General features: G+C 41.4%; 2 protein-coding genes across 7 annotated transcripts in view; both read right to left on the bottom strand.

Moving 5' to 3' along the window:
- The window catches only part of LOC310676712 (multidrug resistance-associated protein 1-like), a 28,824-nt gene extending 16,743 nt beyond the window's left edge, over positions 1–12,081 (bottom strand). For 2 of the 4 annotated variants that reach the window (XR_014510693.1, XR_014510694.1), the window contains exons 1-9: positions 11,842–12,081; positions 10,275–10,336; positions 8,391–8,532; positions 7,610–7,764; positions 5,615–5,792; positions 3,965–4,219; positions 2,950–3,015; positions 1,974–2,111; positions 984–1,130 (exon numbers count right to left, since the gene is read on the bottom strand). Coding sequence is in view for 2 of the 4 variants with exons in the window: in XM_083438818.1 (XP_083294944.1) it covers positions 984–1,130; positions 1,974–2,111; positions 2,950–3,015; positions 3,965–4,219; positions 5,615–5,792; positions 7,610–7,764; positions 8,391–8,532; positions 10,275–10,336; positions 11,842–12,012 (1,314 nt within the window). In the remaining 2 variants the exon portion in view is untranslated. Of the gene's footprint in view, positions 1–983; positions 1,131–1,973; positions 2,112–2,949; positions 3,016–3,964; positions 4,220–4,470; positions 4,582–5,614; positions 5,793–7,609; positions 7,765–8,390; positions 8,533–10,274; positions 10,337–11,841 lie in introns of those variants that run through there. The other 2 variants (XM_083438818.1, XM_083438819.1) reach the window with 2 other exon arrangements.
- A 1,517-nt stretch (positions 12,082–13,598) lies between these two features.
- On the bottom strand, positions 13,599–22,124 carry RBM11 (RNA binding motif protein 11). Of its 3 annotated transcripts, XM_083438814.1 has the most exons (7): positions 21,866–22,013; positions 20,445–20,525; positions 18,845–18,998; positions 17,793–17,955; positions 16,557–16,629; positions 15,829–15,922; positions 13,599–14,963 (listed from the first exon to the last, which is right to left on the bottom strand). In XM_083438814.1, the coding sequence occupies exons 2-7, from the start codon at positions 20,513–20,515 to the stop codon at positions 14,676–14,678; spliced, it is 843 nt and encodes a 280-aa protein (XP_083294940.1). In that variant the 5' UTR covers positions 20,516–20,525; positions 21,866–22,013; the 3' UTR covers positions 13,599–14,675. The 3 variants fall into 3 exon arrangements, with proteins under 3 accessions (XP_083294940.1, XP_083294942.1, XP_083294941.1); XM_083438816.1 differs by lacking the exon at positions 20,445–20,525 and having other exon boundaries at positions 21,866–22,015; XM_083438815.1 differs by lacking the exons at positions 18,845–18,998; positions 20,445–20,525 and having other exon boundaries at positions 21,866–22,124.
- Positions 22,125–23,212: the final 1,088 nt, after the last annotated feature.

Genomic DNA, 23,212 nt, shown 5'->3' with positions numbered 1-23,212 from the left:
TATACCCCGCCCATCTGGCTGGGTTTCCCCAGCCACTCTGGGCAGCTTCCAAGAAACACTAAAATACAATAACCTATTAAACATTAATAGCTTCCCTAAACAGGGCTGCCTTTAGATGTCTTCTAAAAGTTTGGTAGTTATTTTTCTCTTTGACATCTGGTGGGAGGGCGTTCCACAGGGCAGGTGCCACTACCGAGAAGGCCCTCTGCCTGGTTCCCTGTAACTTGGCTTCTTGCAGCGAGGGAACCGCCAGAAGGCCCTCGGCGCTGGACCTCAGTGTCTGGGCAGAACGATGAAGGTGGAGACGCTCCTTCGGGTATACTGGACCGAGCCTTACAAGATAGTTGGCTGTAATGGCTAGTTTTCAGGAAATTGAGATCTTAAAGCCAAAATTATTCTAATAGTGGAAGTCATTTGTTTAAAATTCAAACCTACCCCAAACTATTTATAAAGTATGTTTGTACAATGTTTAGAGCAAAAAGAACAACAAGCGGGGGAGGGGGCATTCTTGCCCCTTCCGTTTGTGATTCAATTTTTAGGCAATCTGTACCTCTGCCTCACCCTTGATGCTTATTTCCTATGGCAACTGAACTGAGGGCAGATGCACCTGTATAGGGAGAATAGCAACAGGGAAGTAAGTGGTGGATCCCATATGAGTTTGGCTTTCCACACTCATGCATCAATTTCTTTCTAAAATCCAGGGTTGTTCCCTTCCTGCACTATATGCAATTGTTAAAACAAACAGGTCTGGCCCCAACTTTCAAGATGTGCTAAGAGATTCATCAAACTCCCCCCCCCAAAAAAAAAAACTTTGAAAAGGGAAGTATGCACATCACTTTAGCAAAGTCCCTTATAATTTTATCTAGCAGCATAAACCAATACATTTTAAATGTTAAATAAAAGATGAAAAACGTGCACATTATTAAATGTTATTTAAGTACCACAAATATCCTTTATAACATATGCTCAAACAGTATATTTACCTGAGCTATTCCAGAAATCGCTGTAGGCAAATCGAACAAAGGCAGTCGTAAAATATTAAACAAAGAGATAGAAGTAAACACTTTAGCAGCGGTTAAAACATTTTCTTCATCCAACAGAAAATAGACTCCAAATGTAGTCAAAGAGACCTTTAAGAGAAAGAAGTAATGGGGTTCCCCCCATAGGTTAAGAGCTCAATTTTCAGTAGTACTGACTGAACAGGGCTTTAGTTTGTTGTTTATAAACAGCATGACTGACAGGAAACAACTCAATAATTCAACATATGTTTCCTTGGCAGAAACCACTAGCAAAAACCAAGCTCTCTTAAGTGCCGTTTCACTTAGTTTAGCTTACTTCCAACTGAAAGTTGAAGACCTTCATATTCATAGAGAAAGCAAGCATATAAGTAATGCACAGTTTGGACTATTTGCTATGCAGATAGTATCGATTTGTCCTACAGCTAAAGTCAAAACAGCATTAGGCTGCAATCATAAAATGGAACTTATACATTCAAAATGAACTGCAAAGTTATAGCAGCATAAATGCACCAAGTCTTAACTAATAACTAGCATTATATTCCAAACTAAGCTTAAACTAGACCCATTGGGTCGGACCCTAAATTGTTCTTCCATTCATATAATTTCCCAGACTTTCCTTAAAATTTTATTTTGCTTCCACCATGGTTTCTTCAGAATTTCCCCAAACTCTTTACTTTCTTGTTACATCAAATTAAAATCTAAGCACAAAAACAAAACCCTACTTTGTAATCAGGAAATTTATTTTAATAAATTGCTCTATTTGGTGCCCAATACAGAAAGATTACTTCATACACTGGTGGTTTTTGAACCAGCATGTGATAAATCTTGGATATGTACCACATATTCTTTAGTGGCAAAATGGTTCTTTATCAGCAGGGTTGTCTTGCACCCAGCAAGATGTAGGATATATAATTACCCAACTGTATAAATGAGTGCTATTTCATTAAAACACACCAGGAAAGGGATACAAGTCAACGTCAACATGGAGAATGTTGTCAGGTAACCAGAGGATTTCAAAACATCGATTTCACGTTCCCGAATGTCCACAATCTTTTTCTGATATGATGGCTCCCATGCGTATAGCTTGAGAATCTAAACAGAGATGTACATTTTGAAACACTGGCACCAGTTAGCAATATTGTGAAATACAAATTTATGCTCCAATGTGTATTATTATAGTACATTTAAAGTGCAAAACATGCACACACACCCCTCATGTTGATGTGAAAAGTAGGCTGTGTAGAAGTTCCTCATAAAACCCATGAAGACAACTTTTCCATTCTATGTCAGAGGACACCATCACAGTTTGACATTTACCTCAAACAGAGACTCTTCCCTAAGAGACACAAAGTGATCAGGTAGTCCATTCTTTTTCAGGTAGGGACATTCTATATGGCGAATGGAAGGACCTCTGCTTGAGGCAATTAGTTTTTTCTCTAGTGCCATCAGTGTGTGTGACACTTTATGGCATACAAGAGGACAAGTTGCTGCCCTGAGGAGCTTGCAATCTAAGACGTGACACAAGAGAAAAAGCAGAGGAAAGGAAGGGGAAGGGAGGCAGGGCTAAACAGGTAATATGTGGCTGTTTCAGTTGCATGCAATTAGGCTTATTCTTATCAATTAGGGCATTGAAATTTCCTGGTTGTGATGCAGCACACTATATGGCAGTAGCTTGCCCAGTCCAGACTCTGAATGAATGATATGAGAGTCATCTTGAAAGAAATATAGTGCACTCTTCCTGAAAAAATTCACATTTTTGATAGTGAAAAAAGGAATGAATCATAATAACAATAATTGTTCAGAAATGGCAAAGTGCATAATCTATTATCAAATTAGCTCAAAATAATCTACATGTGGTTATGAATTGAGACATATATATTGTCCTCCATAATCAGACTAAACAAGTATACAGATTCATTATCTGTCTTACCTTTATTCCATGCAAGATTTCACTTAGGAGTTTAATTTGCTGATCCTTACTCTTCATTTGACTTTTCTGAAAAACAATAAAGTTTATTAAGAAAGGTTATAGGATTAAAGGTTCCTTTTTTTATGCTGCATAGCACATATATGTTTAATATCCCACAACTAATACAGCCAATGAGAATGCAAATCAATAATGTTTCAGGCAGAATAACTGTAGTATTTACTTACACTGGTAGATGACTGGACTTCTTTGTTTATTTTATTTTTTAAAAATAAGCATTATAAAGATAGATTCAATAAATCACATTTAGCAATTGGGACACTGACCTGTGTGACAGACACCCTCACTTAAGATGGGTGCTGGGTAATGTGCTAGATGAATTATGAGATAAATCTTTCCCTTTATTCCCATAATAGAGGTCTTCAATTAAGTGTTTGTGGTAGGGTTTATGCTTAACAGCAGTAAGTTATTATAATTAGATGAAGGGGAACCCAGAGGATCTAAGTAAGGATAAGGCACCTTTGGAGCACAACTAGAACTTTATGTGTTTGCACTCAAAGATAGCTTAGTTGCTACTTTTGAAAGGCACTGCACTTTGCTTCAAACAGACACTCCTTACTGAGATATTTAAGATCTTTTCCAGCTTCATACTTCAAAGCTGTCACTGGACAGATAAATTATTTCTAGGATGACTACTGTCTTACGCTACACATAAAACACCCCAACCTCTCTTAGAAACCCAACCTTTCCTCAGGTAGCTTCACACTTAGCTTCAACATGCAATGTGCCAGACCTGTTGCCTGTGGGAGACCTCCTGCTCACTGTCGAGTGCCATCATGCCCTGAAGTTAATGCTGCTCTTGGGTGGGCATGAAGGGACAACAATGGGATCAGGGGCTGGGAAAGCCTCAGTGTTTCTACTTACTTACCTAACTCATGATGCAACCCATTCAAATTAAAATGATCATCTCCCTATAATGCAACAACTTTCTATGGTACGTCCAACTGAAATTCCTTACCTGCAGCTGCTTGACTTTGGCAGCAAAAAAAGCATTGGCTGGTAACACCAAAAGCAGCACACTAACACCCGCTAGCACCGAGGGGCCCAGTTCTTGCCAAAGGAAGGTAATGGCCAGGAGGATCTGAAAGGGGGCTGACCATAAGAGGTTGAGGTTGACTGCCAGTTCCGTGAGTTGCTGGATATCTGATGTCATCAAGTTGACAGTTTCCCCAGTTGTATACTTCTTTCTTGAAGAGCTAGATAAATTTAAAGCCTGCAGCCAAGGAAAGACAGATGGTATAATGAATATTCTGGAAACACATTTTGTAATAGTCCTACCATTGTGATACAAAACCATAAAAGATGGCCACTTTAAATTATCTGGATGGATTTATGGGAATGCTTTTAAAACTTAAGTATGCCTCCATCAATCCAGCCCAGTAGAACTTTGCATTCACTATTAAAATGAATGATGAAACTTATATACAAGGAAGTTCCATGTGCACATTGGAACAAGACTAGAACCTTTGAAATATTTGCTAGAATTTCTTGTTTCCACTAGCAGATCAGGGGGTGACAAAACCTTTTTGACCAGGGGGCAGATCTTTATCTCCCCTCAACTCCCATGGGCCAGCTCTGACAGGTGGATGGAACCACCGATTTCTCAATCACTTGACATCATAATGATGACAGATGATTGACATATGCATAGTCCCACCCACTTGCCAAAGCTGACCCATAGGAGCGAAGGGAGATAGCGACAAAGCAGAACTGAACGCCCCACACATCAGCTAATGTGTGGGAAGTTCAAGCTTACTTTCTACAGGGTATGGGTGTATCAGTCGCTTCCCTTTGGGAAGTAGCCAGCACACCCTAACCAAGCAGGATGGAATTCCCCATGCATCAACGGATGGGTCAGCGCTCAGTTTTGTTTTCTGCAGGGATCAACTTCATCTGGGGAAATAGTGTGTGCAGCTGAACCAAACAGGACTGAAGCCCCACCCAATGGTTAACATCACCTGGTTGACAAGTGGACATGGTTTTAGAATAACAGCCTGGAAGGCCAAACTGGAAGCCCTGGCAGGTCAAGACTGCCCCATGTGCCAAAGGTTCCCCACCTCTGATTTATATTATCCACTTTGCAATAATTTACTTTATGTCAGTATCTGAACTTTCTATAAATCAGTAGAACAGCTCAAAAAGCCTGTTCACCTTCCAGTCCTCATTGTCTCCTACCCACTCCCAAAAGCTGAAAATACCAGATTGAACACCTTTTGAAAATGTGTGGACTTGGGTTTTTAACCAGAGCATCTGCCACTCAGTTCTGAAAGAACTCATGGAGGAGACATAAGGAAAGGAAATTCCTCACCTTCTGTTCCCCGAGGCAGATCTAAGTGCCCCCTTGGAAAGGTCTGTCCTGAGGACCCTGGAACCTGAACGGAAGACGCCAAATGCAGGGCAGGGGGAATTGGGAAGGCAGCTTGAACAAGCTAGATTCACTTGTGCAGGCTGCCTCTATGCAATTTCCCCCTGATAACAGCCTACTACTACGGCCCCCTGCCCACATCCCAAGGATTGGGAGGAATGAAATGTGGAAGTGGCAGTGGGGATTTCCCTTCTGCAGGCATCATTGTCCCCGCCCCCAATATGGACAGACAGGAGAGATTACCTTTTTGTATACAAGGCCAGTGACGGCAGTTCGAATTTTCCCAACAGTAAGCAAGTTAAGGCGCTGGTAGGCCTGTTGGATTAGTGTCTGCATAACAACCACAAGCAGAAGAGCCACTGCATACCCATAGCCATTCCAGAGTGGAGCAGAGGAATGCTCACACAACAGAATCATTTCCCTGCAATGCAAAACAGCAAAGTTTATTTTACTTTATTCTTAAAGCAAATTATGACCCTATTCCTATTCATATAACACAGTGAATAAGTTCCAGCTTTCATTAGATCCACTTAGTTGAAAAACCAGGAACACCTGGGTGATGTTTATCTTGTTCCTAGAATGTGGAGGACACTGAACAAAGATGCCGAGTTTCACCCAGGTCCTGACCAGCTGGATGTCATGCCCGGGTGGGCTTCACTGTGCCAGGCCATCCCCTGTGACTGGGAGCAGATGAAGGCAATGGGTAAGCTGGCTGAAGGGTGGCCACCATCCTCTCAGCCAATATCCTCTCAGCTCCTGGGACACAATCCATATGATCTGCAGCATCCCACCCTGAACACAGAACCCCTTCAAAGGCTGCATCCTAAGTGTAGGAAATGCCATGTGCTCCAAGAATGCTTAGCATATACAGCGGATGAGTGTGGCCTTTTGAATATGGAGGCAGAGGGAACCATCATGTCGAAAGCATAGAAATATGCCTCTCACTGCAACAATCGGGCAGCAGATTCCAGAAACTACTTGGCCTCTGATGCATTTGCACAGGTTGCCCAGTCTCCATATGTCACTGACAGGGGCAGGATAATTCCTAAACTGAGCAGCACTAATAGCAGAGTAAACTGTGATAAGTGGGCTGCAAAGTTAAATTAACTGAAAGCCTTTAATCAATAAATAGGCGTCAATGATGAAATGGGCAGCATATTTTTTAAATACAAGTCCTTTTAAAAACTGAAAATGGCACCCACCATCCTAAAAGAGGTATTCCTCCTTTAACTGCAGAAGGAAGTAGATTTTCCTAAGCTGATGGCAGTTGAACTACATGTAGTCATCTAAAAAATGAATTATTATTTATGTGCCAGAAATATTGTTATCCATATGCTAATTTAACAAAGTTCCTTAATCAATAACAATTATTTTTTAAATCAGGTTGCAACTATAGTAGTAGTGGGGCATATAGCTCTTACCGGCACTGTATGCCACTTCAAGTAGCCTTGGAGTCCTTTGTGTTAGCATAAAGCACTTCTGCTGTCACAAGGAAAGACACCTGATGTCAACAACCCTCCCTATCTACTGATCTGCTCTTGATTACCGAAGGATGCTCTGGAACATTATCATATATGATATAGAAAGATGCAGTGAGGGAAGTAAGTGAGAGCCAGGTGCTCCACCTTGCATAAACAGTAGAACCTCATTGCTAGCACAAACCAACCACTGGATACAGCCCACAGTTAACCACCTGTAAGCTGCTAACAATTAACCCACAAACATTATCTGACAGACATATGCATGTGATGGCAGCGGTACCCAAACTGATAACATCAGGTTAATCCAATGTCTTAAACGCAGACTACATATCTCTGATTTCAAGAAACTATGCAAATTCTGCTTGCATTTCATTCAAGTTGAAAATGTATCAACATGCAAGAAGCACAATTGGTAAATCATCTCCTTCAAGCCAAATAATACTTGAGATTTTAAAAAGCATATTATTTAAAAGGAAACAAAGCGGTATGACAAATGTATGTAATTAAACAGCCGGAGGAGGTCAGATTTTACTGTCAATGGTCCAGATTTTCCAGGCCAATTACTAGGAAGAGTAGTCCTCCTTCAAGCCAATAGCTGGTTTCTAGCTAATTAATATTACATATAATTTGTATTAATTTATATCTCAACATTTGTGAGATTTTTGCAAGAAATTTCAACCACTCAACAGGAAGATCTGGAAAAGCCCAAGGCACCTGGATCTGCCAGCTTGATATTAAGGCATATTTGCAAACTTACTTCATAATCTGTGGGCTCAGGAAAGCTAAAAAATCAGTTGCAACTTTCAGAATAGCCACCTTGATCAATAAAAATTTAAATGTTTGCCATAGTGGTGAAAGGAGAGATGGCTTTTGGGAAATTGGCTTTTTTGTCACATCTTCATAAGCAGGAGCCTGTGGATTAAATAGATATGAGATCTGAAAATATGGAAATGCTGTTTGCCTACAACAAAAGAAAACCCTTCTAAAACCAATAAATGTACAGTAACATTTTAAAAGTGGCTCCGCATACATGTTTGCTGCGACACAATTTGTATGTGCGGTGGCGAGCATCAAGCTTCCAAAGGAACATCAATGTTCATTCCTAGCAACATGTTTAAATCGGTTGTTACCAGATTTCCAGTAGTTGCCTAGAGCAACATGCATAAACTCTAAGAGGCATCATCTTCCTTCAGATGGTCAGTTCTCACTGTACATGGAGGGTATAAATTGTGTGATTCACCTAAGGGATTACTCATCTAAGGCATTAAATCATGTATCTATTGAGGCGATCAGGTGTTCATTCCAGGGAAACATCTTGAGCAAGCAAGCATCACACAGGTATTGCAATCTAAAGAGACAGACTGGGTGGAGAAAACAGGTGAAAGGAGAAGCAACAGCAGCAGCTTATGCATGTGTGACACAGGAGTTCTTTAAGAGATGAAAAGTCATTCCAGTTCTTCAAGGCCAGGTTATAAATCTTGCCTCTGGAAGCCCATGGCTTCTTTCAGGGACATCTTTTTTATTGCCATCAGAATTACCTTTATGTCCTTGGATTTCTTAAATACTTCCTTTCTCCAATGCTTTTCAAACTCTGGACACACAATGTAGGATGAAACACTTTCAATGAGCTCAGACAGGTCTTCCCTTTCCAATGGTTTCTTATAGCCTAAAGTTATAAATCTGTTAAAAGACAAATTAATCACAAAACAGTTCAAAGATAAGTAACAACCAACAAGATAGTAAAACATAAAGGAGTGAGAAGAGAATTGAGAAAGTGTTTATTTCTATAGTTAAAATCTAGTTCCCTATTTCATCCAACATCTCCTATAAAACACTGTCAAATCAACAAAGTGACTGCAGGGGAAATGTTCCATGTGATTTGCTTCCATAATAATAAAAGGAAATAGTGTTGGTTACTCACTCCCCTCATCTGTCCTGTGAACAGTTATGAAACCTCCATGGCACGCTTTAGAAGTATGCAGGAAAATAGGAACAGGGCCCAAACTTGCTCACACAATCAAAAAAAGGTCAGAGGTTCTACACTATGGGTAATTACAACTGCATTTTACATTTCAGCTTATGAAAATAAAGCCAAAGGAGCGTTCAAACATGAGGGAAGCACAGCACGCAAGACAGTAGTTACTGTCTTGACATGGTTTACTGTGAACCAACAGTGTGCTGCTTTACGCAGCCCCAATTGCTCCCCCTTTGCTACTTTCCTGGCAGAAGCAGAAGAAATAAGACCATAATTTGTTGTTGGCTGATGAATCCTGGCTTGTTTGGGAGCAACTAACCAGGATCCCTGGTTGGTTTATCATAAGGAGCCAACCTAGATTGCAGCTCCACAATTGGTTTCTCCCGCAGACGCCAAGGGAGAGGCAAAATGGGAGAGTTCAGGCTACATGTAGCAGCATGCTGCTCATTCACTGTAAACCACAATATTGTGACAAGAAAATATGACCATTCTGACAACAGCAGGGAGACAGGTGACAAGATGGCTCCAAAACAGAACACATCAAGAAGAGCGGCCTGAGGAAAATTCCTCAGAGGCAACATCCTTAAAGAATATGTCAAAGGTTCAATACTGTAGCCAACATTACTGTGCGTCTCCCAACAGAGAAAATTGCCAGTACCAGGAAGAACAGGAAGTTTGAAAGAGGCAGAGCTGGGGGAAAGCAGCCCTGCGGCCTATATAAAGAAGAAGTATCTTAAACAGGAGTGACAGCCTGCTGATCATGAAATCATTGTCTGGTCAGCTGATGGCCATTCCAAGTCTTGTACAATGGCCTGCAGTCCTATGCATGCATGTACGTGTATGAGACACAAGCACACGCAGTTACACAGAGAGTTGCAGCTTATATTAATATCTCATTTGCAGCCAGTATCATTTATGTGCTTAACCGTTCTTTTCAATCTAGACTTTTTTCAAAACAAGTCCATGATTTAAAAGATGTAAGGAGTGCAAAACCACCACGGGTAATTAACATAATACTTAGTGATGACTGACTCACCTAGCAACATTAGATGTTTCAACTTCTCCAAGAGGAGTTCAAAAAAAACATTTTTTAAAAAAATATTAGTATGAGTTCTGTTGACTTTGGGAAGTGAGTATGCAAGAAGCCTGTGCACAACAGCACTCTGCACACCTGTTGTTCCCTGCATCTTAGGTATTCAGAGGCATAAGGCCTCTGTGAAAGGGTGATAAGTCAATGTGGGACATGTTTCTCCAGTTTATTATTACCAAAGCTCCAGACCTACATGGAAGCATGTATTTGTTCTGAGGTGTGTGTGGCTTCAAACAAATAAATGAACCTTTAATCATTTATAAGGCAAGGCTTTAAAAGCTTTCCTATCTTTCCAGTTTCTGGTTAAGCACAAGGACCTCTATTGTGAATTTAAAACAACAGATATAACTTTTGTACCTGCTATACCAGGAATATGTTATCTTGCTTAAAAAGGAAGCACTTTCTTCAGGACTGCATTTCTGTAAAAAAGCAAACAAGAAAAAACTAGGCTAAAGCCTTCTGTGTGTGTCCAGACTATATATAAAAAAGTGAAATTCAGAAGAAGTCTAAAACTTTGCTATCAGATTTATATGAAATAAGAATTACACACACTATTCTAATATGCATATTATTATTTCTGTAATGTCATCAAACTGTGGGGCACTTCACAGAAGATACATTTCTAGATCTTTTATTTTTCGTATGCATGCCAAAAGACATACATTTAGACATACCTAAACAATAGGGACTGAAGGAACTATGGCTGAATCAAGTATTGTAGTTCCAACCAACATTACAATGGCTGGTTCTGTAAAGAGGTTTAGGGCAGGCAAAAGTTAAAGGGCTTAGGGGAAATCCAGTCTGTCTACGACATACATATTTTTTTGCCAAAAAATGGGTGAGACTTGTTCTCAATTCTTCCTTTTTTTCAAACTCTCTGCTTCTGTTTCTATTTGGAAACCTGCCTCCTTTGCACATTCTTCCCTTAAATCTCAGCTTCTCAGAGCTCCATTACTTGAATCAGCAGAGTTAGTAACAGTTTGGGATGTGTGTACAGATGTGTGCGATTTTGATCAGGACAATGGAATGGGGCAAAAGGATTAATTAAGCATTCCCAGCAGCAGAAGCAGCACCTCGACCCCAATTCAATTCCAACCCTTCCTCCTTTCAGGTGGCTTTCTAGATAGGAAATCTGATCACAACTAATCTGCTTCACTTCTATTTCAGCCCTTTGTGTCAAGAGTCAAAGTGACTCATTTAAGGGCATTCAGAGTGTGTTATCCTTTCCACCCAGTACTCTCACTGCCCAGATAGCAAACATGAGAGAAAAGGGGGTCTTCCAGATCTGAGGGTGCGTGCAACTTCCAGGTATGTACTTGTGAGACCACTTCCAAAATAAGAAGTTATCTGTTGATAAACTCTTCTGGGTCTTTATACTTACAAGCTATCAGCAGAAAAGAAAAACTTTCAGAATGCAAAGGGCTCAACCGGTCAAGCTAGGAAGCCGCTTGAGACCTTGATTCATACAGGTGTAAGCTTCTGCCTCCAGGCCCAGCCAGTGCAGAGAGGAGCCGCTCATTTTCTTCCGCTGCCTTTGACCCAGCTCCCGCTTTATGCTTTGCCCAAACGCAGCCTGTCCCCTTGAGCCTCTTAGCATTTTAACCAGAGCACCCTAGGGGTCCTTCCCAGCGCCTATCTGAACACAAAGCATACTCAGCATAACTAGCTGGAGGACACAGGATGTTTTTCTGGAGAAAAACCACATCCACCTTTTTTTTTTAATTCTCGGGGTCTCTTAGGATTTCCCAGCCCAACCTTCCGCGTGCGTGTGTGTTGGAGCCTGGAGAGTGCTTTTGGAAGCTAAAGGACAATGATTTCCTGAAACAGCCACACCGCCTGGAATCACCTAGTCGGATTTTACGCGTGCGCGCTCCCCCCGAACACCATGCAAAACCCATCTATGGGCGAGTCGCCTTGCAATTACCTTTTGGCTGAAGGGCCGGAGGCGCTCGTAGGAGCCCCGCTTGTTGGCCCACGAGTCCCCCAGCATATCCCCGGCTGATCCCGGAGGCTCAGCGCCCGTCGTCCCTAGCGCAGCTTCAGCAACAGATGTTTTCCGCTTAGCAGCAGCAGCCCCCCCGGACGACGACTGCATCGACAGGCTCGGCTCCTCCGATCGGAAGCGAAAGGAACCAATCCAGCCGCCGCCGGCAAATCGGGGGCGGAGCTCCCGAACTCAGCCGCCCGGAGACAGCGGTGAATAGAAAGGTGAATGGGGAGATGCGCGATTTATCGCCAAAGCAAAAGTCCTGAGGTCCACGCCCGCGCGCGTCAGTAGTGACTTGCTTCTGATGGCGGGGGAGAAGCACACGCCTTTTCCCTTGCTCCCGACGCGTTAGGACACAGCCGTGAAGTGAAGTAAGAGCGAGAGACGGCGATCAGAGATAAAGAAACCTGTGGCACTCCGGATGTTGCTGGATGATGAGAGTCCACAGAGAGTCCACCAGGAGGTCCACAGGTTCTTCACCCCGGACTAGACTAAGATCTGCTTTTGCCACCTGGGGTTATTCATCCCCCCAGCGCTTTCAGAGTTTAGTAATTATTTGTGATTTACCCAGGACTCAGAAACTATACTACCTTGCTTAAGACTGGACTGATTTTCCTAAAGAGTATCCGCTCTTTTAATATGGAAATCATATAGAATCATCATAGGAGCCTATGCATGCCAGAACACCTTGCCCTGTTTCCCACAGAACTGGACATGTTAGAACCTATGCTTCCAAAAGATAGCCAGCAAGCTTCTGGATCCTTCCCTTCAGGCTCACTTACTGCAATAAGTAAGTTCATCTAGCTTTTCTTTTTCATAGTTTCCCAGGCAGGTGCCAAGAAACCAGCACAACCTGTTTATGAATACGTGGTTGCACATCACCAACATTGGTCAGTGGAATAGTCCCTCCCAATGCAAAGAGCAAGGAGGAAGATGAGATTTTAATTCTGATTGTGGGAGGGTTAAACTCCCCCTACACCCACCACAGTTCCAATGCTGCTTGGCCTTAATGGTACTTATCACCATTTAAAAAACTGAATATGTGCATATTAAATGCAGCAACATTTTTAACTTTCTATGAATTGGTGTGTAGGAACTTCAGAATTCTTCCTATCAAGAATATTATTGATGACTAGAAATGCACTGATCAGCCAGGAGGCAGGTAAGAATTGTTTCCCAGCCTCCCCTCACAAGTAATACTTAAACATGTACATAGGGATAAAGTGGGAGGGATTGCTCTCCCAAAGTTGTAGTGTTTCTGACCATCGTCTGTAATGAAGCCCTGTGGAATATATGTATATGGCACTTGGAAGGTCAGGACTTCCAATATACAGTATGTCAGTTCTACAAGAGAAGGCATTTCCTTGTAACAGTGCAATTGAATACAACCTGTGATGTGATTCACAGAAAGCTGCATGTACTGTACACAACTTGATTTCTACACATAACTGCATGGAACCAGCAGATGTATGAACTGACGTCATAGAAAAACACTGTATGCAATGTGATAGAAGTATGAATGTAAATTGGTGACTGACTCCAGATTGTAACTGAAATATTAAAAATAACTGAGAATAACTGAGTTTCTGTCAGTAATTAGAAAAGTAACCAATTGTTCTCTCTTGTCAGTTTTACAGGAATAAGACATATCTGCATAGGTCATGAAATAGAAATATCTTGCCAAGTATCAAAAGCAGGTTTTAGCAATAAACTTTATTGTTTACCTGCATCACATTGTGACATCGTATGAATATTCAAGCCTTTCAACATTTGCATGTGGGAAAGAACTTAACCAATAATGTGTGCCTATATATACTCTGCAATCCAGAATTGCAAGGCTAGTCCCTTGAATTCACAAACAACTTTGCAAGTAAGGCATATCTTAAGAGAAAATTTACTTCATTCTCATGTCTCCTTCAATAGCAGCCAGTAATATTCTTACAGTATTTGTGTCCCTTGTATATATGGATTTGGCATTCTTTTCATAAATATATTTACTCAGAATGAAATCCTTCTGGTTCCAATACAGTTCTTGGATTTCCAAGTGAGACTGCAACCATATTGCACTTATTTGGGAGTAAATCCCACAGAATCTACTCCCAATTTACTTAGATCCTCAAGCTGAATCAAACTGCAGCCTTAAAACCAACTCAAACATGCAGAAATAACAAGTGATATGGCCCTTTTGAACCAGTAAGTGAGCAGTTACATATATGCATGTTTCTCCACATTAATAACAAGCAAACAACTTCCACAAGGAAATCTAGCATAGTTGAGAGAAGTGCTTAATTTAAGCCTAAGCCTAACATGTTAGATTTCCATGTATACAAGTATTTTGTTTCATTTACATGTTTGAATGCCCCACTCTCCACCATGATGTGGGAAAGCGGAAAAGGGTAACTCCACATGCTATTTATGCATTTCCAGTTGGCTGAATTCCTGCAGCCATGTAAGGAATCACGAGGACCAAAAACTATATGAACAGTTTTGAATAACTGCAAGCTAGGCTAAAGACAGCCACTCTCTACTGTGGACAAAGTTACTAGATGAGATTAAAATGCTTTGTATATTCTTTTCTGTGAAGGAGTAAGGTGATTTTTAAAAAATCTAAAAAATGCTATTTCTCCCTTTTAATCAGAGTGTAACTTCTATAATACTTTACCTTAAACCGTTATAAATAATCTTATATACCACAATAGCCATGTCATATTTCTTAGTAGGGTGCAAATAGACACTATGTAATCAACTCCATTGTACACATATTTATGTTCTTATAGTTTTGTTGACTTTCTTTTTGTTTTTTTCCTATCATTTCCCACACTACTATCACTGTCACTAGTTTCCTGAGACCTTTTCCTTTTAGATGAACCTTCCTTAACCAGATACTGTGTGTGGTTCTTTGGCTCTGGGTACACACATTCAAAAGAGGTTAGTCCTGGATTCAGATAGGCTGGAACAGGAAAACTTGGAAACGACGGTGGTGATGCCATCTGATAGCAAGGAAATTGCTGTCCCATTGGATTATAAGGGGTATATTGGTGTGCTAAGAAACACGTCATCTAGAAAATAGAAGGTAAATTAATATTTTAAAGTTTGGAAGAACATTGCTTCATTAGTTCTAGAGAATGAAAGGTACTGGACACGTTTCTGTCAGTATGCAAGCTTTGATTTACACCAGTCCTTTATTAGGTAGCCTGTAAAAATCAAGTAATTCTTACACACACACACACACACACACATTGGTTATAGATATGAAGTTTGGCATGACTGTGGTCTGCTCCTAAAACCATTTCCAGTTGAAGCACGACACACTAATTATAAGGTTTTTAAAGGCGGTCTAAACATGAAATAGACACAAAAATTATGTGAGGCAGACATGCCAATGTAAGCAATGAAAGAATGCCTCCATCCCATTTATATCATTGATGTTCACAACTATAGGCTGATAGATTGTTGGAATTTGTCACAGTGCTGTCCTAGCCTAGAATGCTTCATATTGGAAGTGCTGAGGACATAAATGTGTGGGGGGTGTTTTGTTTGTTTGTTTTGAAGAAAGGCAAATTTTGCTGTAGCTCTGCATGACCTGCAAAGTGATTACAAACTCATTGGCCTGGATCTACCAGACATGGCTAGGCAATACTAAAGACAGCCTAGCACAATGAGTTTTGTTGCAGAGTCCAGTCAATTTCTGTTTCTGGAAGGATGTTGGCACAGCTGGCACAGAGGGGCAGATTGCCAGCTATAATCTTGGCTTCACTAAGCGGCTGCTCAGGTATGGGTGCAGGTTCATAACTAAAGCCATAGCATGGGAAAGGGGGAAAGAGTTTCCACAAGTTGTGTGTTTGGCAGGTCCCCCTTCCATTACACATCCTATGAAGTGTCTCTATTGTTGTGATAGATTTGTGATCATTATTTCAATCTTACCATGTTCTGAAAGGCAGAATAATCCTGTGGTGGGCTATTATTCACCTGAAAAGGACTTAGAGGTAATGGAGTACCACCATAGGGCTCTAAATTCCTATAAAAAGAGCAAGTAGGGGGATATGGTGAGTGAATGCTAATAGATTTACTCATTTTTCAATACATACATATATAGATGTGATTTGGGGCTCTTTACAACACAGTCCTTTGCATGTTCAGCAGGATTTACTCCCAGATAAATTTGTACAGATTTGAAGTCTAGCAGAGCAACCCAGCCCTGCCCATCTCTGCCAGTCTCCACTGTCAGGGAGGAGTGGTCAGATGCACCTGCCCAAATGACAACTGCTACAATGGGGGCAGGGCCAGCACAGAATTTGCTGGGTCCTGTGTGGACCCCACTGCCATAATGGGATATGGACCTCTTCACTGTGACAGCCTGGGAACATTTTGTCTTGCCCATACCCTCCCACTCTTTCTTGCCCCTCCCAGCTTAAATTTTGTGGCTGAACATTATACATAATTTAGGAACTAATTCAGAATGCAAATGTGATTGGATTATTGCTTTAGGGAGCTAAAATTGATCTGGCACTAGAAGGGGGTGGGAAACTAAACATTTTGGAAGGTTAGTCTATACTTTCAGTGCACATATACCACATAATATTGGGTATCAGAACAGAGTTTGTGTCTAAACTAAACTCCATGATATTTTTATACTGGAAAAAAGCCATTACCTGTGTGTTGATGACTGTATATCATGTTCCACATTCTGGCAATGATTGATTAACTCTACACAGTGGGAACTCCCTATGAATGGAATAATAATAATTTAAAAAATGATTAAAATTGGTCTAGTCAAGAGAGTTGATTTCATTTTTTTTCTGAACGCTTAACATACTTTACAATATAGAAAAGAAGTCCAATATAGAAACAAAATTCAGCAATCATACTACTATAATTAGTTTATTGTAAACACCTATTAAAGTTAAAACCAAGTGCATAACCCTGAACAATTAAAAAAATGGGTTCTAGACTAGTTTTTGTCTCAAACGGCAGTCTTTAATAGCATATGGCAGACTGCTATTGAAATGACTGAAAGGTTCAAAAACAGTTAATGATTTATCATGTTGGCCAGATACGTTCAAAGAACAAATATTACAAGTTTTCCCAGGCTAAAGCACAAGGTCCTTGTGTGAAACCAAGACGTTTCACACCTGGCCAAGGTAAGTTTCTGAATAACTGTGATTTATTGATATATTTCAACTTGCAAGTGGTCATGAAGATTCACTAGAGATTAGTAGTGATAAAAAAGGATTTGCAGATTATAACATAACAGGCTGACAACTCTTCAAAGAAAAACTAGATTACTAATTTATAATATTGGTAGCCACTACATATTTCAAGTTTTCTATTGAAAAAAATGGAAAAATTACACCATAGTTTTGATAGAAAGATTACAGAACAATACTGCATCCAACCTGCTACATGGACATAATAGAGGGAGGGGGGAGTTTTGTATAAAGACATTTTGAAAGTCTGAACTAAAGGAATTTGAAAAAGACCAGCAGTTTCAAGTGTACACATTACAATGTTGCACTCTGCTAGGAGGGTAACAAAGTACAGACTGTAAAATAATAATATAAGATTGTATATATTATATAAGATATACTATAAGATTGTAAGATTCAGCTCTCATTTATTATTGATTCCCAAAAGAATATATCTATTACCTGATCACATTTTTACTGTGATATGAGGATTTTTTTTTCTACCTTCTTGCAAAAGTGGGATGTCTTAAAGGGTAAAAATGCAATATACCAATTAGTTTGAGAATTTTTATACTCTCAGAATTGTTTTTTTAATGCATTAAATATCCACTAACATAGTAACAATCACTTTTAACGTCAGGATTGTGCATTATATGCCCAGGTTTTGTAAAAAAAAAATTGTTGGCAGGTAGCTAAACCTACCAAACCGATATTGCACTTTAATTGGTCTTCCGTATAAACGAATCCCATTCAGCAAAGCTATGGCATAAGGCACTGACTCTGTGTGTTTAAAGCAGACAAATCCAAAAGTCCTGGGTTTTCCATCTTTGTCCTTGCATATGGTCACTTTGGTTACCGGTCCAGCCTGCAAGAAACTTAAGCATTACTTTCTCATAAATCCCAGGAAGGAAACAGCTGTTTGTTTGCTGATTCTAAGGCTTGCTGGACCAAAAGTCGAAAAAAAGGTATATAATATTGGGTACCAGCTATTTCAGCATTGCAACAAACACATGCCATTATGCTGTAATTTTACTTTAATATACAAAGATTTCCATGACATATTCAAAGTCTGCATATCTCATATTCATACATTTTATTCTATTTAGCATATCAATCCAATTCACATGGACTGTGGCAACTAGCAAAGCACTTAAGGATTTTTTGGGGATATATGTAGGCAGTCCAAAATATAATAACTTGTTGTTGTTATTTCTTACCCACCTTTCACCATAAGGTCTCTGAGCCATACAGCAATTTTAAAATACAATATTAACACTATTGTAAACCTGTTACCAGGGGCGCAGGTGGCACTGTGGTCTAAACCACAGAGCCTAGGGCTTGCCGATCAGAAGGTCAGTGGTTCGAATCCCCACGACAGGGTGAGCTCCCATTGCTCAGTCCCTGCTCCTACCAACCTAGCAGTTCGAAAGCACGTCAAAGTGCAAGTACATAAATAGGCAACACTCCGGCGGGAAGGTAAACAGCGTTTCCATGCGCTGCTCTGATTCACCAGAAGCAGCTTAGTCATGCTGGCCACATGACCCAGAAGCTGTCTGCGGACAAACGCCAGCTCCCTCGGCCAGTAAAGCGAGATGAGCACCGCAACCCCAGAGTTGTCCACAAGTGGACTTTTAATGGTCAGGGGTCCCTTTACCCTTCAACCTGTTACAGTCAAGAGAATAAGGTGGGTCCTCTATATATAAATCTCAGGTGTGAAATACCAGGGTAAAGAGGTGTGTCTTCAGCATAACTACATAATGAAGGTGCCTTTCCTTTGGGGGGGGGGATTCCCACAGCATAGGGACTGTCACAGGGAGTGCCCTGTTCAAGGCTGCCATTCCGTGAACTTCTGAGGCTGATGAAAATACCAAGAGGGCTCCCTCTGCTGATCTTAATACCCAAGAAGACCTGTAGAGAAAGAAGCAGTCTTTCAAATATTTGGGGATTAAATCATTCAGGGATTTAAACACTAATGTGAGCACAATGAACTGGGCCCAGAAATGAACTGGAAACCAGTACATGTGGTTTAGAACAGGAGTTACATGAACTCTACACATCTGGCTGTTCATTTTGGAGCAGTTGAAATTTGCTTGCTGTACATGAGTTATACGGTACAAACAAGGAAGTGTAAAACTGTAGAAGGATCTACAGGTAAATATAAGAGCTATCCAAGAAGAGATTGAACCAATTGTTGGTTAATAGACTGTATGTATCTTGATCTTCTTTTTCTGTGCTAGATTAGCAAGGGAAATAAGATGAAGAAATTCTGACACTCTTCAAATGAGCAGAAGCTCTTGTCAGGCAAAGATGAGTCTACAGCCCAAAGAGCAGAATGATTAATCAGGCTTTTTGTTTGTGTGTGTAATCCTGTTCACATTTACTCCTCAGGCTTTATATGAAATCCAGCAGAATGCCCATGTGAGAACAGGTTTCCCACAAGCATCTGGTTGGCCACTGTGAGAACAGGATGTTTGCTTCAATTGGCTATTGGTCTGATACCGCAGACTGTTCTTATGTTCTCACTATAAACAGACAGTGTTCTTTCTTTTAACTGCTGTGTATACTGGTAAAATGGGGATGCGGGTGGCGCTGTGGGTTAAACCACAGAGCCTAGGACTTGCCGATCAGAAGGTCGGCAGTTCGAATCCCCGCAACAGGATGAGTGCCCGTTGTTTGGTCCCAGCTCCTGCCAACCTAGCAGTTCAAAAGCACCTCAAAGTGCAAGTAGATAAATAGGTGCCGCTTCAGCGGAAAGGTAAACGGCGTTTCCGTGCGCTGCTGTGGTTCACCAGAAGCGGCTTAGTCATGCTGGCCACATGACCCGGAAGCTGTATGCCGGCTCCCTTGGCCAATGAAGTGAGATGAGCGCTGAAACCCCAGAGTCGGTCACAACTGGACCTATACTACTAAAATATGATTGAGGGAAAGGTATATATTAAAAACCAGTAAAAAATGAAATTATATGGATCTTCAGCATCTCTTCATTATAACAGATTCAGGCAGTAATTTGTGAAAACAGAGATTTGCTGAATTAATCAATAAAACCCACTTCTGTCTTGATGAGGAAACTGAAAGGGGACATGTGATAAGAATGTGACAACTCACAGAAACCAAGCTAGATGTCTTTGTATTTTGCCAGTATTCAGTAGTGTCAAATATCAGTTGCTGCTCAGCATAATGGCTCTATACATTTTCCAATGTTTTAAAAGTAAACATCACATCTGACAGACTCATAACTGAAGCCTTCAGCTTTTCCAAGGAGAATCAATGTTTGTTTTATCCCACTGCCCCACCCCAGAAAAGACAAGTTTCCCTGAAGCAGCATTTTTCCAGTCTGTGTTCAAGGTTGCCTACTGCAGATGATGGAGTTCTTCAAGGCGTGGAAGTAGCAAATCAAGTATTCTGGTGCTTGTTCTTTTTAACATGTAGATCTCCCTGTTCATAAATAAATAAAAATACCTGCTCAAGCAAGCTACAGGCACAACTAGATTTTTAAAGCTTTAAAACATCTAATTTACCATTATTTCTGTTTTACCAGCTCTATGGTACAAAAAATGGGTGAATCATATGCATGTAACAAAGTTATCAGAAAGCTATTAGGTGCCAATTTAGTGAAGGTGGGAACAAGCAGAACTTTCCCGTCATTGATTATTTGTGCTGTGCTACTGGAGATGAAAGCATTTGTGCTTTATAAAATATAAGTATCCATGTAGAAGCAAGAAAACCAAAATGGGAAGGATATGGAGCACAGAGAACGAAGGAAAAGTCTTCCAGCAATATCACTGTAGAAAGAGGGGATAAGTCCAAACAAGATGCTAGCAGTTAGCCTGACGAAGAAACGTAAGGAAACCATGAACCTTCCCCCATTTATTTTGTGTTTATTGTTAAGGGTGTGGTAAGCTATTATCAGTTGCTTGGCATGCCAAAACACAACAAGAACCATGATTAAATTGTGGTTAAAACTGGAAAGCAATGATTGATAGCAAGTATGTATGGGAAACAAGGAAAGAGGCCCTTTCCACCTAAGATTGCAACCATTCTCTGGGAAGTTCCTAACATTTAATATATTTATCAATCACATTTCCTTCCTTTACTTCCATTCCCATTGCTTTCAGTGGTTGTCTGAGAATTTTTGAGAAGATGGGAAGAACATAGAATAATGGAATCTTAGAGTTGGAAGGGATCCCAAGGGTCATCTAGTCCAACCCCCACAGGGCTTGCAGGCCACATGGAAATAAATGTAGCATTTCACCTAATTTTACGTCTGTGCTTCAAAAAGCTTCACTTTTTAAATTTTTGCCTGGTTTACCAAAAAAAGGCAGTTAGTACCACAGTCCTAACATGGAGGAAAAGGTGACAACCCTTTTGGGTTTTAAGAACATGGTCATAGTTTTCATTTTGTATTGCCTTTATTTTCAGTCACCTTGAGAATTGACCAGCCACCCTGAATATCAAGCTTCCTGAATATTTACAAGAAAAAAACCATAAATAAATAAAGCCCTGTTTCAGGCAAACCTAGCTTCTGATGACTATTTTATCTTTCCATTTTATTTTGTTTAAGGCACCTCTTGGTACATTTCAAACATCCTCGATGGAATGGAAACGGACTGAAGCCTTGCTTCATACTGCGAATTTAAGACTCCTGACAAAAATCTTCCACCTGCTGCTCCTTGTAAGCATTCCTCTTCCCTGCAGCCGACGGCTCGCCAGCCCCGCCCACTTCCAGATCGCCCTGCCCACCTGCCAAGGTGGCCCCGCCCCGCCGTCCCTTGCACCTGCAGGAAAAGCTCGTAGAGAATCTCCTCTTGCACGCGGCTCTCCAAGTTCCCCACGAAAAGCGTCCGGTCCGGCTCGTCTGCCTTCCCTGGGCTTGTCATGACAGCGGCCAGCAGCCCAGCTGTGCGCGAGAGACGCAGGGAAGAGCCAGTCAAGGCGGCAGCTCCATCTGCGCGCTGGGATAGCAGATGGAAAGTGGGTGGGGCAGGTGGGGGAGAAGGGGCGGGGCTGCCGCGGAGCCGAAGCTAAGCGAGAGAGGCCGTAAAGCAGCGGACGCGCGCGACAGGCAAAAGAGGGGGGCCGAGGGTGAGCGCGCGTTACGGCACACCGAACCCTCGTTAAGCAGCCGCGGGTTAAGGAGCCGCCACTCTCCCTGCCGGGTATCCTAGCAACTGACTGACGGGGCTGTGGAGAGGGGCGGGGTTTCCCCAGCTGCAAGGAGACCGCTCCTCCCTCTCCGCCGTCGGAATTGGCAAAGTCACCCCTGCGCTCTTTTCCTCCTGCGGCGATTGCGTGGTCCAGAGTAGTGCAGTCTCTCTCTCTCTCTCTCTCTTACACACACACACACACACACACACACACTGTGATTCACAACACCTTTCCTCGGTATTTCTGTAAGAAAAGCGTGTCTTATGTGCATTAACGTTGTGGCACTACAAACTGGCACTACACAACTCGAAGTAATCCCGAGGGTTATTTTTAACTCGGTGCTTATATTTTATTTTTGCAAACACATTCTCTCAACTTTTTAGGGTTTTGTTTCAGCGCCCCGAGGTGCCCCTCCCTCCGACGTTGTGAACTGCAACTCCCATCCTCCTTGACAATTGGCCAGGCTCGCTCGGAATGATGGGAGTTGTAGTCCAAAACATCTGGAGGGCGTCATAGTACTGCCCAGGATGCTCTGTCGTCACCATGCTTGGTTTCTCTAAACTCCTCGCTCTTCTATTCTCCGCCCTCCTAACTCGTCACCTATCGGCAGTCTAATTTCTCTTACCTTCTGCTACCCTTCCTTATGGGGAAAAAAATCCTCTTACAGCTGGGCTGTCCCTCCCACCAGCTGTCCTGCGGTCACAATCCTTATGAACCGCTATATGTTATTGCTTAGTGTATAATGTGTTGGTACGTGCGTTTAATGTTCATTATTTTTTTCTGGGCATGCAACTATTATTAAACATAGGTCAGTAATAGAGACAGGGGTGGTGGGTTTGAAATACACTGGAGGCTTCCTAAACTTTGTCTGCCATCTTGTGGCACATCTTGATATTGCACTAGTGAGGTGGAGTTCTAGGATTAATTGAGTACAGTATCAGCAAAGCTGTTTTTAGCTGCATGTAGATAATTTAAGA

Source organism: Podarcis tiliguerta (genome assembly GCF_965153285.1).
Source record: "Podarcis tiliguerta genome assembly, chromosome: 4".
NCBI classification, from domain to species: Eukaryota; Metazoa; Chordata; class Lepidosauria; order Squamata; family Lacertidae; genus Podarcis; species Podarcis tiliguerta.
This window is presented reverse-complemented; position numbering and strand designations above follow the sequence as displayed.

Excerpts from the sequence above, each read along its gene's own strand:
- RBM11 (XM_083438814.1), bottom strand. The coding sequence starts at position 20,515 with ATGTTAAAAAGAACAAGCACCAGAATACTTGATTTGCTACTTCCACGC. Across the intron at positions 16,630-17,792 it reads TAAAGTGCAATATCGGTTTG|GGAGTTCCCACTGTGTAGAG; the intron begins GTAGGTTTAGCT and ends TTCCATTCATAG. Across the intron at positions 15,923-16,556 it reads ATACAGTCATCAACACACAG|GAATTTAGAGCCCTATGGTG; the intron begins GTAATGGCTTTT and ends CTCTTTTTATAG.